Raw genomic sequence first — 11,713 nt, 5'->3', positions numbered from 1 at the left:
ACATCCATAATTACCGTAACAGCGTTAGATACCAAATACGTGACGGTTCGGTATCAGAGTCGGTATCAAGACTAGGGTCGATACAGGCCATGGGGCAATTACGCGATGGCTGCATGCCACAATCGTATCAGCTTCACTTGCTCGATAGATTTGCTCAGCCCCTGTTGCTTGAAGTCTTCCACACGAAGCTGACAGGGAAACGTAGTGTTGGTTCTCAGGCTCAATCCAACCTCTCGAAGGCCGGACATCTTTGTACAAGCCTTGTCGATATGGACATATCCTTAGGCGAGGCTTTCTTTCTCATCCCATAAGTTCCTTTTAATCAATGTGACCTGCAGTCTATATTTCTCATCTGCAAACTCTACCTTCCTCTCATTGACCAGCCGCGCAAATGGCTCCAATTGCATTGTCCACCCCTGAGCCACCTCATCTTAGCATCGAGCCCAAGTCTGTCAAGAGTATCAAGCATGACTTTATCTCAGACTCTGAGCAACCCGTTTCTATAGATGACTTTTTGCCTCTTGAAGGGAAAACTAGCACCATATCTGGGGTATCCGAGATCCTCTGCACAGCCTTTGGCCTTGCCCTTCGTTGCTATAGCACGGAGAGCGTGAATTTTGAATACCATGACGAGACAGCAATTGAATCCCGCTCCACGAGTGAGTATCGTATGTCGAGATCCGAAAGCACTAGGGATAACAATGACAACAGCTATATTATTTGATGTGGACGAATTTCTCAAAGTCGAAGACCTTCTCGAAGCAGTGAGAACAACTCTCCAACTTCCTCAATCCATGCTGGAAGCACAAGACGCGAAGCCCGATGCTCAACCATATCAAACCTTCCGCAGCGCTATAATCCTTCGCGAAGAACGTGTAGCTGGCAGACCGATCTCGCTATCGCCAGAGGTAGGGCGCACCTGTTTATCAGCAACTCAAAGATAAAGACTTACCACGTATAGCTTGACCTCGAGCTTCATGCCATCAATACTAAGAATGGCATTGACATTCATATGCTTTATACCCCGTCCACGGTAACAGAGAACCTCGCAGTCCATTTGGCTGATACTCTCCGTCAGACATTCGAATTGGTCAACAACCACCCGGACACTGATCTTGCAAGTGCAACCTACTTGGGCCCGCTAAGCCGCAAAGAGATCATTGACTGGAACTCTAACTCACCTTCTCCAGTGATTGAGTGTGCTCATGAACTAGTTCGACAGAGAGCTTCCCTGCAGCCACAGGCTCCTGCTATTGACTCTTGGGATGCGCAGATGACGTATGCAGAGCTGAATTCCCTAACTGACCATCTAGCTACCGCATTGGTAGGGTTGGGAGTCAAGGCTGAGGTGATTGTGCCATTATGCTTTGAGAAGACGGCATGGTATGTCATAGCAATGCTTGCAGTACTAAAATCCGGTGGTGCCTTTGTCCCTCTCGACCCGACGCACCCTTCATCACGCCTACGAGAGATTGTCAGCCAAGTTGATGCACCGATTGTTTTGACGACAGCCAAATATCACGATCTTTTCGAGGACTTCTCTGTTAAGGCAATAATAGTCAGTGAACAAACAGTCATGACGAGTGGTGACCGGTGCCTCGCTCCAGTCGCTGTCACACCTCAGAATCTTGCATACGTGATCTTTACCTCTGGTAGCACCGGAAAGCCCAAAGGCACGATGATTGAGCACCAGTCCTTCTGCAGCGGATCCCTGCGGCAGGGCGAAGCGGCCAACATGGGACCTCATTCTCGGATCTTTCAGTTCGCCTCATACAGCTTCGATGTGAGCATTCTGGAGATCCTCACGGGGCTTATTTTTGGCGCTTGCATCTGCATCCCGAATGAGCAACTTGGGCGTGCAGACTTTGTCCAGTCCATGAATGACTTCCGTGTCAACTGGGCTTTCTTGACGCCGTCGGTCCTGAAGGTATTGACTCCCGATCAACTGCCGCTCTTGAGGACTCTAGTACTAGGAGGCGAAGCTATGTCAGAGTCAGATATGATGACATGGGCTGGAAGGCTCCAGCTGATGAACGGCTATGGGCCCAGTGAATGCTCTGTCGCAGCTACCGCCAACACTCAGCTCAACCCCCAGTCCAGCCCACGGAATATTGGTAGAGCGATCGGTGGTGTATGCTGGATAGTGGATCCGCAAAATCACAACGTACTACTCCCTGTTGGCGCCACAGGTGAGCTGATTATCCAAGGACCTATTGTCTCGCGTGGATACCTCAAAGACCCTGTGAAAACCTCAGCAGCTTTCTTTCAAAGCCCTGCTTGGATGACCCCGGGTACTTCACAAATCTGGAATCGCTTCTACAAAACGGGTGACCTGGTACGCTACGATGCAGACGGTATGATCCACTTCATCGGACGTAAGGATCACCAGGTCAAGCTCCATGGGCAGCGCATGGAGTTAGGGGAGGTAGAGCACCATCTTTGGACAGATACACTCATCCGTAACGGTATGGCACTCGTGCCATACAGTGGTCCTTGCAAATCCCGCTTAGTTGGTGTTTTGTCTCTTCATAAGCAATATACGACTGCCTCGGTGCAGACACACCCGAGTATCCGCTTGGTGGACCATGCCGAGGCCGCAGAAGAAACACAGGCAATTGCAAAGAGGCTGTCACATCTGCTTCCCTCCTATATGGTCCCGACCGTCTGGATTGCCCTGGAGGGTCTTCCGCTCATGTCATCGGGCAAGATGGACCGGAAGAAGGTTGCGGAATTCGTTGCTGATATCAGCACCGAGGCCTTCCAGCACATCATGGGTAACTCCGACAAACCTGATAACAAGGAGTCTATGAGCAATACAGAGACATTGGTGCAGAAGGTCTGGTCGAAAATCTTGAATATACCGGAGGAGCAAATTGGCAAACACAGCAACTTCCTGTCTGTGGGTGGTGACTCTATCAAAGCGATGGCTGTCATGTCTGAGTTCCGCAAACTTGGAGTGACGGTTCTAGTAGCTGACCTATTGCGGTACAACGTCACTGAAGTTGCTTCTAAGATAGAGGAGTCTGGCTCGGCGACTGTGCTCCTGGGAAGCAAGGCAGATCACCTTCCGACATCGCACCTACAGCGCACCTTCCTCGAAGCGTCACGTTCTGGCAACAGTGCCATCCACCACGCTATACTGCTGAAGCTCGATCACAAAGTCAGTATTCAGCAGCTCGACAAGGCCTTGGAAAGCATCACTTCTTCCTATCCAGCGCTCACTCTCGGGTTCGAGGAGCAAAATGGGGAATGGTTTCAAGTATTCAAAGACCACGACGAGCTTGAAACTCCAGTTTACCACCTGAATCTGAACCATGTTTCTAGCTTGGAGGAAGCGAAAGAGATTGTGCAACGTCGTCAGACGTGCCTTGGTATAAATGGTAACCCAAATTTCATGATTGATTTGTTCTCTCTTCGCGGGATACAGCACATCTCTCTTGTCATTCATGCAGCCACCCTTGATTCTCAGTCTCTGAGTACTGTTATTGGCCACCTCGATTACTTGCTTCAGTCAGATGATGACAAAACGAAACATGTCTGGGAAAGTAAGCTTTGGTGCAGAGACGAGTTCTCTCATGCTTGGCTTGACCACCTCAGAAGCGAACGTGGCACGAAGGCTATTGCTAGCTCTTTGCAAACCTTTACCACTGCCACTGTCAGTGGAGATCGGGAACATGTTACAGAAACGCTAGAACTCGACTGCGAAATTACAGGGCTTCTCACTGGACCCTGCAACGCGAAGTTCGGCACCAACACACCGGAACTACTTCTGGCGGCATTGATCCCCTCATATTACCAAATCCTCAAGAAGCAGGGCCAACCATCCCAGGCTATTGTCGAGAGCTCTGCCCGGGAGTCTACTCTCAGCAAGGACTTGAGAGGCCTTGTTGGTCAATTTTCTTCGATGGAATCCGTGCACGTGCCTGTGGAACACTCGGATCAGATCACTCTTCAGCTAATCCGTGAGACCAAGGACAATATTCGCCGAAGAGATGAAAGTAGCACGCTTGGATCTTCCAACATCATCTTCACCTACGGCTTGCCTGGCCAAATAATAGATGGTACTGCATTGAAGCAGATCACTCCAAATGGACGACACGGTTTGGGCGCCATGGTCGACACAATAATCGAGGTTTCATGTCTCCTTGAGGCTGGACAGTTCAAAATCACGGTCGGGTCCGATCAGGTCAGCGCTCAGAAGCTATCCCTGTTTGTCGACCAGTTCAGACGGAACATCGCGCAAGCAGTCGCGATCCTAGCACCCAACACGGTCAGGGAATTCACTTTGGCGGACATCCCATTACTTGCACTCGACTATACATCCATTGATAGAGTTAATCATCAGCACCTTCCACGGCTTGGTCTCAGGTCACATCAGATAGAGGACATATATCCCTGCTCTCCATTGCAGCAAGGTCTGCTTATGAGCCAAGCCAGGAAGCAGGGCAGTTACAACGTATCCATCGGCTGGGAGGTGACGTCCCGCGAGCCTGACGAGACAATCGACATCGGTAGATTGCTCTCCTCATGGCAAAAGGTAGTTGATTACCACCCTGCGCTGAGGACTATCTTTACCGACGACTTTGGTGGCAAAGAGCCCTACGCTCAAATTGTTCTGAGACGTCCTAGAGCGGAAGTTTCAGTAACACCTTGCTCAGATGTCGATGTTGGGTCTGTGCTGGAGGAGACAATCAACCTAAGCACCAACCCTGTGATGCCTCCCCATCGGTTTTCAATCAATTTCACAGCGGACGGTAGAGTGTTCTGCAGAGTTGACGCTAGCCATACCATTGTCGATGGCGTATCCAAGTCATTGATTCTGAGAGACCTCAAGCGAGCTTACGCGGGAACACTAAATAGACCCAGTGGAGGTGCCAAGTACAGGGACTTTGTCCAATATGTTGCCGCAAATGACATGTCCGCCAGCATTACTTTCTGGAAGGACCATCTTGCCGAGGTCGAACCATGCTACTTTCCCAGTTTGGCTGAGGCCCAAGGTACACATGAGCTGAAGTACGCCGAGGTAGCGCTTGAGGTTCCTGCCAGCATTTTGCGCGACTTTTGTGTCTCCCACAGTATCACGATATCCAACCTTGTGCAGACAGTCTGGGCTCTTGTCTGTCGGGTGTATGTTGGTCGAGACGATATTTGCTTCGGTTATCTGGCTTCCGGAAGAGATGCGCCCGTCGAAGACCTAGTTAACATGGTCGGGCCAACGATCAGCGTCCTCATCTGTAAGGCATTGCTAGACGACGCCACTATTGTCAAGGATGCCTTAAAGGCTTGCCAAGAAGAGTTCCTGGATTCTCTTGCACATCAGCACTGTTCGCTTGCAGAGATTCAACATGCCCTTGGACTCGCAGGAATGCCGCTGTTTAACACTGGCATTTCCTTCCAGACTATGACTGATGTTGACAGTGACGAAGCTGTAACTAATATTGACTTCAAGGGACTCGTCGTACGAGAGCCAACAGAGGTATGATTTCACTCGGTAACACTCTGCAATAATTAACCTGCTGTAGTACAATATTACGGTTCACGTTATCGATTCGCCAGGCAACCTGGACATCAAACTCGGGTACTGGACCGACAGTATCTCGGAATCCCAAGCCCAGTCCATCTCGGGAACATTTTCTGCCATTCTCAAGTCCGTGATTGAGAACCCTGAGGCCCGAGTTGATCAGCTTAGTGTTATCGGCCGGTATGATCTGTCGCAAATTGCATCTTGGAACCAGAATGTGCCAGAAACGGCATCTTCTACAGTTCCATACCTCGTGCTTCAACAGACTATGCGCACTCCTCATGCTATTGCGATTGACACTCTGGCTGAAAAAATAACTTATGAGAGGTTTGGACGAATGTGGTTGTCTCTGTCTCAATACTTAACGACGCTTGGTATTGGCGCCGGAGATTACGTGCCGCTGACATTCGAAAAGTCAGCATGGGCTATCGTTGCCATGCTTGCTGTCCTGGGTACTGGAGCTGCATTCGTTCCGCTCGACCCTAAAACCCCGGTGGAGCGCCTCCGAGAGGCTTCTATTCAAACTGCAGCCAATGTTGTGCTGGCATCTCCAAAATACGCTTCGAATTGGGACAACCTGGTTCCAACGATTGTCAGTGTTGATCAAGCTCTCCTCGACAAGCTAAAGCACGAAGGAGATGATCTCCACCAAGGTGTCGTGAGAGCCCGCCCTCATGATGACGCCTACGTCATCTTCACTTCTGGCAGCACAGGCAAGCCCAAAGGATGTGTTGTGCAACATGCTGCCTTCTGCTCTGGAGCCCTGGCTCAAGGAAAGCTTGCCTGCCTGGGTCCCTCATCTCGAGTGCTGCAGTTTGCCTCCTACAGCTTCGATGTTAGTCTCCTAGAGATCATGACATCACTCATGTTCGGTGCATGCATATGCGTGCCAGACGAAAATTTGAGCAAGGATATCAAGCACTGCATCAATGTGCTCAATATCAACTGGACTTTCCTTACTCCATCTGTTCTTAAACTCCTACAGCCATCTGATGTGCCCTCACTGAAAACGCTGATTCTTGGCGGAGAAGCTCTTTCAAAGGGTGATATTCTTAACTGGGCTGACAGGGTACAGTTGTACAATGGATATGGACCTAGTGAGTGCTCTGTGGCAGCAGCAGCTAACCCAGGGCTGCAACCTACTACCGATCCAGCCAACATTGGACATGCAGTTGGTGGCGTCCTCTGGGTTGTTGATGCGAAGCAGCCTTCTAAGTTACTCCCCATTGGTGCTGTTGGAGAGCTCTTGATCTCAGGACCCATTTTGGCGAGAGGTTACCTGGGAGATCCTGAGAAAACAGCTGCTGCCTTTGTCGAACAGAAGAGTTTTGTTCCAGGATCCTGGGAGCGCGAGAGGTATTATCGCACTGGTGATCTCGTGCGATACAATGCAGATGGCACAATTCATTTCATCGGGAGAGCCGATGGGCAGGTCAAAATTCGCGGCCAGCGTGTTGAATTGGGCGAGATCGAGTACAATGTCGAGCGCGATGAGAATATCCACCATGCACTGACTTTGCTCCCATCCAAGGGCCCATTCAAGAAGCAGCTCTTGGCTGTTGTTTCTTTCAAGGGTTTTGATCTTCCTGTGGAGGACGGACGAGTGTCTCTTGTACCAGAGAACAGGCGACCTGAAGTTATGGCGGTTGTGACCAGAATCGCTAACACCATATCTGCAGCCCTTCCGGTTTACATGGTTCCGGCCCTGTGGGTACCAGTGAACGCGATCCCCTTGTTGCCTTCCGGAAAGCTGGACCGGAAGAAGGTCCGGCGCTGGGTTGAGACCCTGGACGATGCCACATATGAGCAGATTGCCAACGTAGGATCCAAAGCCAGCGGCCGCGGCCCAAGTACACCTGCCGAATTTGAGCTGAGGCGTATTTGGGCCTCCGTGCTGAACCGACCTGAACAAAGCATCAGTATGCAGCGGTCCTTCCAGAGCCTTGGCGGTGATTCCATCTCAGCCATGCAGGTTATCGCTCAGTGTCGTGATGCCAAGCTATCGCTCGCAGTTAAAGATCTCATTCAGTGTCCTACTATTGCCGAATTAGCACAGAGAGTGCGACCTCTGGATGAAGACGAGGAGCCGATGGAAGACGATATCGGTGTTCCATTTAATCTCTCTCCTCAGCAGACGTGGGAGTTCGACCTGAAACAGCACTGCGATCTCAATCGTTACAATACTACATTCCTGTTATCGGTCCATTCTGATTCCGACTTAGAGCCGGTAGTGGATGCAACGGTAGAGCGTCATCCCATGCTTCGTGCTCGGTTTCAGCGCGATGAATCGGGTCGCTGGATGCAATATATTCCTCTTGACCGGTCCAATAGTTATATGTACCAGGAGATGGAAGTGCCTGACTTGCAAGCTATCGAACCATACACTGCGCCCAACCAGTCTGGCTTCGATTTGCAGCGTGGTCCATTGATGCGTGCCATAGTCTTCAAGCTTCCGAACGGAGCGCGATATGTTGGACTTACTGTACACCACATGATCATCGACACCGTTTCATGGCGCATTCTCCTCCAAGATATGCAGCAAGGCTTATCCACCGGGGCAATCACTTCCCACCGCTCCGACTCATTTGCTTTGTGGTGCCGTAAACTCAAGGAACATGCCGATGAGAAATGGACACCCGAATACGTGCTGCCCTTCTCGGTTCCTGCTCCCTTATATGACTATTGGCAGATGGAAGAATCTATGAACCTTTTCGTGACCGAAACTATCCAGGAGTTCTCCCTGGACACCAAGACAACCGCGCGCTTGATGGGGAAATGCAACCATCAGTATCAGACTAAACCGCTCGACATCTTCCTGTCAGCGATCTTCCACGCATTCAGCGCGACGTTCAGTGACCGTCCGGTACCTGCGGTCTTTATCTACAGTCATGGTCGGGATGAGTTTGGCGGAGATCTTGATGTCTCCAACACTATCGGATGGTTTACCTCCTCCACTCCGGTAGTGATCAAACCATCTGGTGATATTGTCGACGACTTGCAGGCTGTGCGAGATGTGCGCGCCAGTGTGCCGGGCAACGGGGTTCCTTACTGGGCAACCCGCTGGCTGACCGACGATGGCCATGTCGCTTTTAAGCACCACAATCCGTTTGAGTTGTCTCTGAACTATCTTGGTCAGTATCAACAGCTGGAGCGCGACGATTCTGTTCTTCGCTATGTGGATGTGAACAAGCCAAAGGCGACTGGATCTGGGTCCGGTCTTCTGCGTACCGCGCTGGTTGAGACACAGGCCATCGTAATCGGGGACTCCCTGCAGATTAAGTTCGTTTATAACACGCGCATGGCACGGCAGAAGCAGCTTCTCGAGTGGCAAGCCAAGGTTAAGGAGTCATTGCTGGAAATTGCAAACCGTCTTGGGGATGGAATCGAGACGGAGTGAGTGACATGCTCAGGTTCCTGTATATAGTCTACCTTTTTCCATTCGACTAACTGTTGAGTTGCGAGCACATGTTTCCAGGTTAGTCATATTGTGTATTTGGCGTTTGACGGTGGATTTTGACTGGTTTTTCGGAGTTCTGTAGATAGGTAGATTCCACTAGATGCAATCACATCTAAAGAATCTCGGATTATCAGTAGACGAAACTTCACTCATCCTAGGCAAATGAATATCACTGTAACAATCTGAGATAAGTTATTTGCCACCTTTATACCCAGTACAGTCGGAACCGGTAGAGATGAATGAGTTTACAGAACTCGTCTTCAGCTACAGAGGCATTCTCGTGAATGTAGAGTTTAGCAATATTGTGCTGCATGCGTTATTTCATTTTGACTTTCTCCGAGTTGCACGAAACGCAGGGCAGAGCAGCTTATTGCTCTGGGGCGATAATTTCAATCCTGCGGATTCTCTTGACGATGGATTTCACATTTTATTGAGAAGTTATTTGCAGCACCATGGGCTCCTTGTCTTAGTTGAGTGATACTGTAGCTGCAGCAGGCCTGTCATTTTGGCCAATTTGTGGCATGTACCTTGCCGAAGTCGGAAGTCGTAGGCTGTCCGATTGAGATTGGTAGGCCATTTGTCAGAAGGGCTTATTCAATGGCGAAGAGCCATAGTCTACCATCAGTGTGCACCTAAACTTCTGCCTAGGTTGCGTAGTGAGCGGGAGAGCCGGTAGCAAACAGCGCGACCACAGTGCCAACCGCGTATATGCCGGTCCACGGAACGGCATCCGGATCATCATGAAACGAGAAGAACATGCAGCAGAATCTGACAGCATACTGATGATGTGATACATCAGGCAGAAGCAGAAAAGCGGCGCTCATTGTCCCTAAGTACGGGGAGTCAAGAGCGTGGCGGAGTCAGAATCAACCAGGGAGGGAGTAGTAAGTATGGCATCCGAATCAGGCAGTCACGCGTTGCAGGTGCCAGCAGGTGAGGTGCTTTGTCAGCGGTGCCAGATGGCGTTGAATTTTGATTGGTCGGTGCGTAAAAACAGCAGCATCCACCATCTCTCGGGTTTGACGCCGGCATCTCCACTTGCAGTGAGCCGGTTCGCTGCTGCGTAAATATGCTCTTTGTGAGCTTCCGATCGAGGCCCTACCAAGTCCCTACATTTACACCAAACGAGCTACAAATGAGGCGCGTCGATCTGCGCTGTCCGATTGACGGCAGGCAGCCAAAATGGCTGCAATTTCATTTAATAAGCTGCTTCTCTCCTCCGTCGTGCTTTTTCCCATTGAACTTACTCCTCTATTGGTAGCATACTATTGCTACTATATACTACTGCGAACTATATGGCCCATTAAACGAACACCACCCACATACGTCCAGGAGCATATATTGTCGCAGCAATACAATAGTGCCAGAACACCTTGATTCTGGCACTCACTTACCTTCAAACTCAAAGTCCTTACATTCGGACTACGAAGAAGTTACCATCATGACCACCGTCACGGCCGCCGCGCCCTGGATCACCAGCAGCCAACAATGTACTCTGGAAACATGTCCTTTGTCCTACGCCCACATCACCTATCTCCCCAACCTAGGTGGCAATGCCTTCTACATCGCTCTATTCGCCTTCTTCATCCCCGTCCAACTCTACCTCGGCATCCGACACCGCACCTGGGGCTACCTCTTCGGCGCCATCTGCGGCCTCATCCTGGAGGTACTGGGCTACATAGCACGCATCTACATGCGACACAACCCATTTATTGACCGGTGGTTTATCATGTACTCACCTCCCCACCACCACCTTCCTTCTTCCCCTCAATCCCACAACCGACTAACCTCCCAACCAGGTACCTCGTCTGCCTCACCATCGCCCCCGCCTTCCTCAGCGGCGCCATCTACGTCTCCCTCGCCCGAATCGTGGGGGCCTACACGCCTCAAGTCTCCCGAATAAAACAGCGCAACTACTCCCTAATCTTCATCAGCTTCGACATCATCTCGCTCCTCCTCCAAGCCGCCGGCGGTGCCATCACGACCTCGGATTCCGCCTCCGAAGTCCAAGACGGAATCAACATCATGATAGCCGGTCTCAGCTCACAAGTAGCCTCCCTAACCCTCTACATCGTGATCTGTCTCGACTATGCCTTCCGGGTCTACCGTCTCAGCGCACGCAACCCCTCCCCTCCATCATCAACATCGAACATGTTCCGCATGGCAAACCACAGCAAGCAAGAATCCGAAAGCCAGGACCTCGTCTCACCATCTCGAGACCTGGTCACCCTAAATCCAGACTTCGCCAGCCTCCGGGCAAGTAAACGCTGGAAAGCGTTCCTATTCTGCCAAGGGTTAGCCGTCGTGTGTATTTACATCCGGAGCTGTTTCCGAGTTGCGGAGCTGTGTGGGGGGTTTAGTAGCCATTTGGCGAATGATCAGACCACGTTTATGGTGTTGGAGGGGGCGATGATTAGTATTGCGGTGATTGCGATGAGTAGTTGGGGTCATCCCGGGGTGGGATTCCATGGGAGATGGGATGCGTTGAATTATCCCATGTTTCAGAGGAAGAAGAAGGGGGTGGTGGATATTTAAGTGTGGGTTTGATAAGAGGCGGTAGTAGTGAGGTTTGTGTTCTGTTTCTTTTCCTTTTTTTTGTGTGTTTTCTGGAATGGTGCATCTTCGCTTCTAGTATCATATTTGTTGTTTGGGCTGGTTGGGTGTTGGGTGTTTTGTATACTAGCTTCGACTAGATTTGCATCTATGGGATAGAATATGCATTGGATCTTCTAGGT

The 11,713-nt window shown here is 50.6% G+C and overlaps 2 protein-coding genes across 2 annotated transcripts; both read left to right on the top strand.

The window, feature by feature from the left end:
• Positions 1-369: 369 nt before the first annotated feature.
• On the top strand, positions 370-8,918 carry BO83DRAFT_364740 (nonribosomal peptide synthase; the record flags this gene model as incomplete). The annotated part of the gene is made up of 4 exons (XM_025529637.1): positions 370-659; positions 712-908; positions 962-5,476; positions 5,523-8,918. Exons 1-4 carry the CDS (start codon positions 392-394, stop codon positions 8,916-8,918), a joined length of 8,376 nt encoding a protein of 2,791 aa, XP_025386196.1. The 5' UTR covers positions 370-391.
• A 1,328-nt stretch (positions 8,919-10,246) lies between these two features.
• On the top strand, positions 10,247-11,709 carry BO83DRAFT_341795 (RTA1 domain-containing protein). The gene is made up of 2 exons (XM_025528636.1): positions 10,247-10,709; positions 10,778-11,709. The coding sequence occupies exons 1-2, from the start codon at positions 10,420-10,422 to the stop codon at positions 11,511-11,513; spliced, it is 1,026 nt and encodes a 341-aa protein (XP_025386195.1). The 5' UTR covers positions 10,247-10,419; the 3' UTR covers positions 11,514-11,709.
• Positions 11,710-11,713: the final 4 nt, after the last annotated feature.

This window comes from Aspergillus eucalypticola (genome assembly GCF_003184535.1).
Source record: "Aspergillus eucalypticola CBS 122712 chromosome Unknown BO83scaffold_19, whole genome shotgun sequence".
Classification (NCBI taxonomy): Eukaryota; Fungi; Ascomycota; class Eurotiomycetes; order Eurotiales; family Aspergillaceae; genus Aspergillus; species Aspergillus eucalypticola.
Note: the sequence above shows the minus strand (reverse complement) of the source record. Positions and strands in the feature narration are given on the sequence as shown.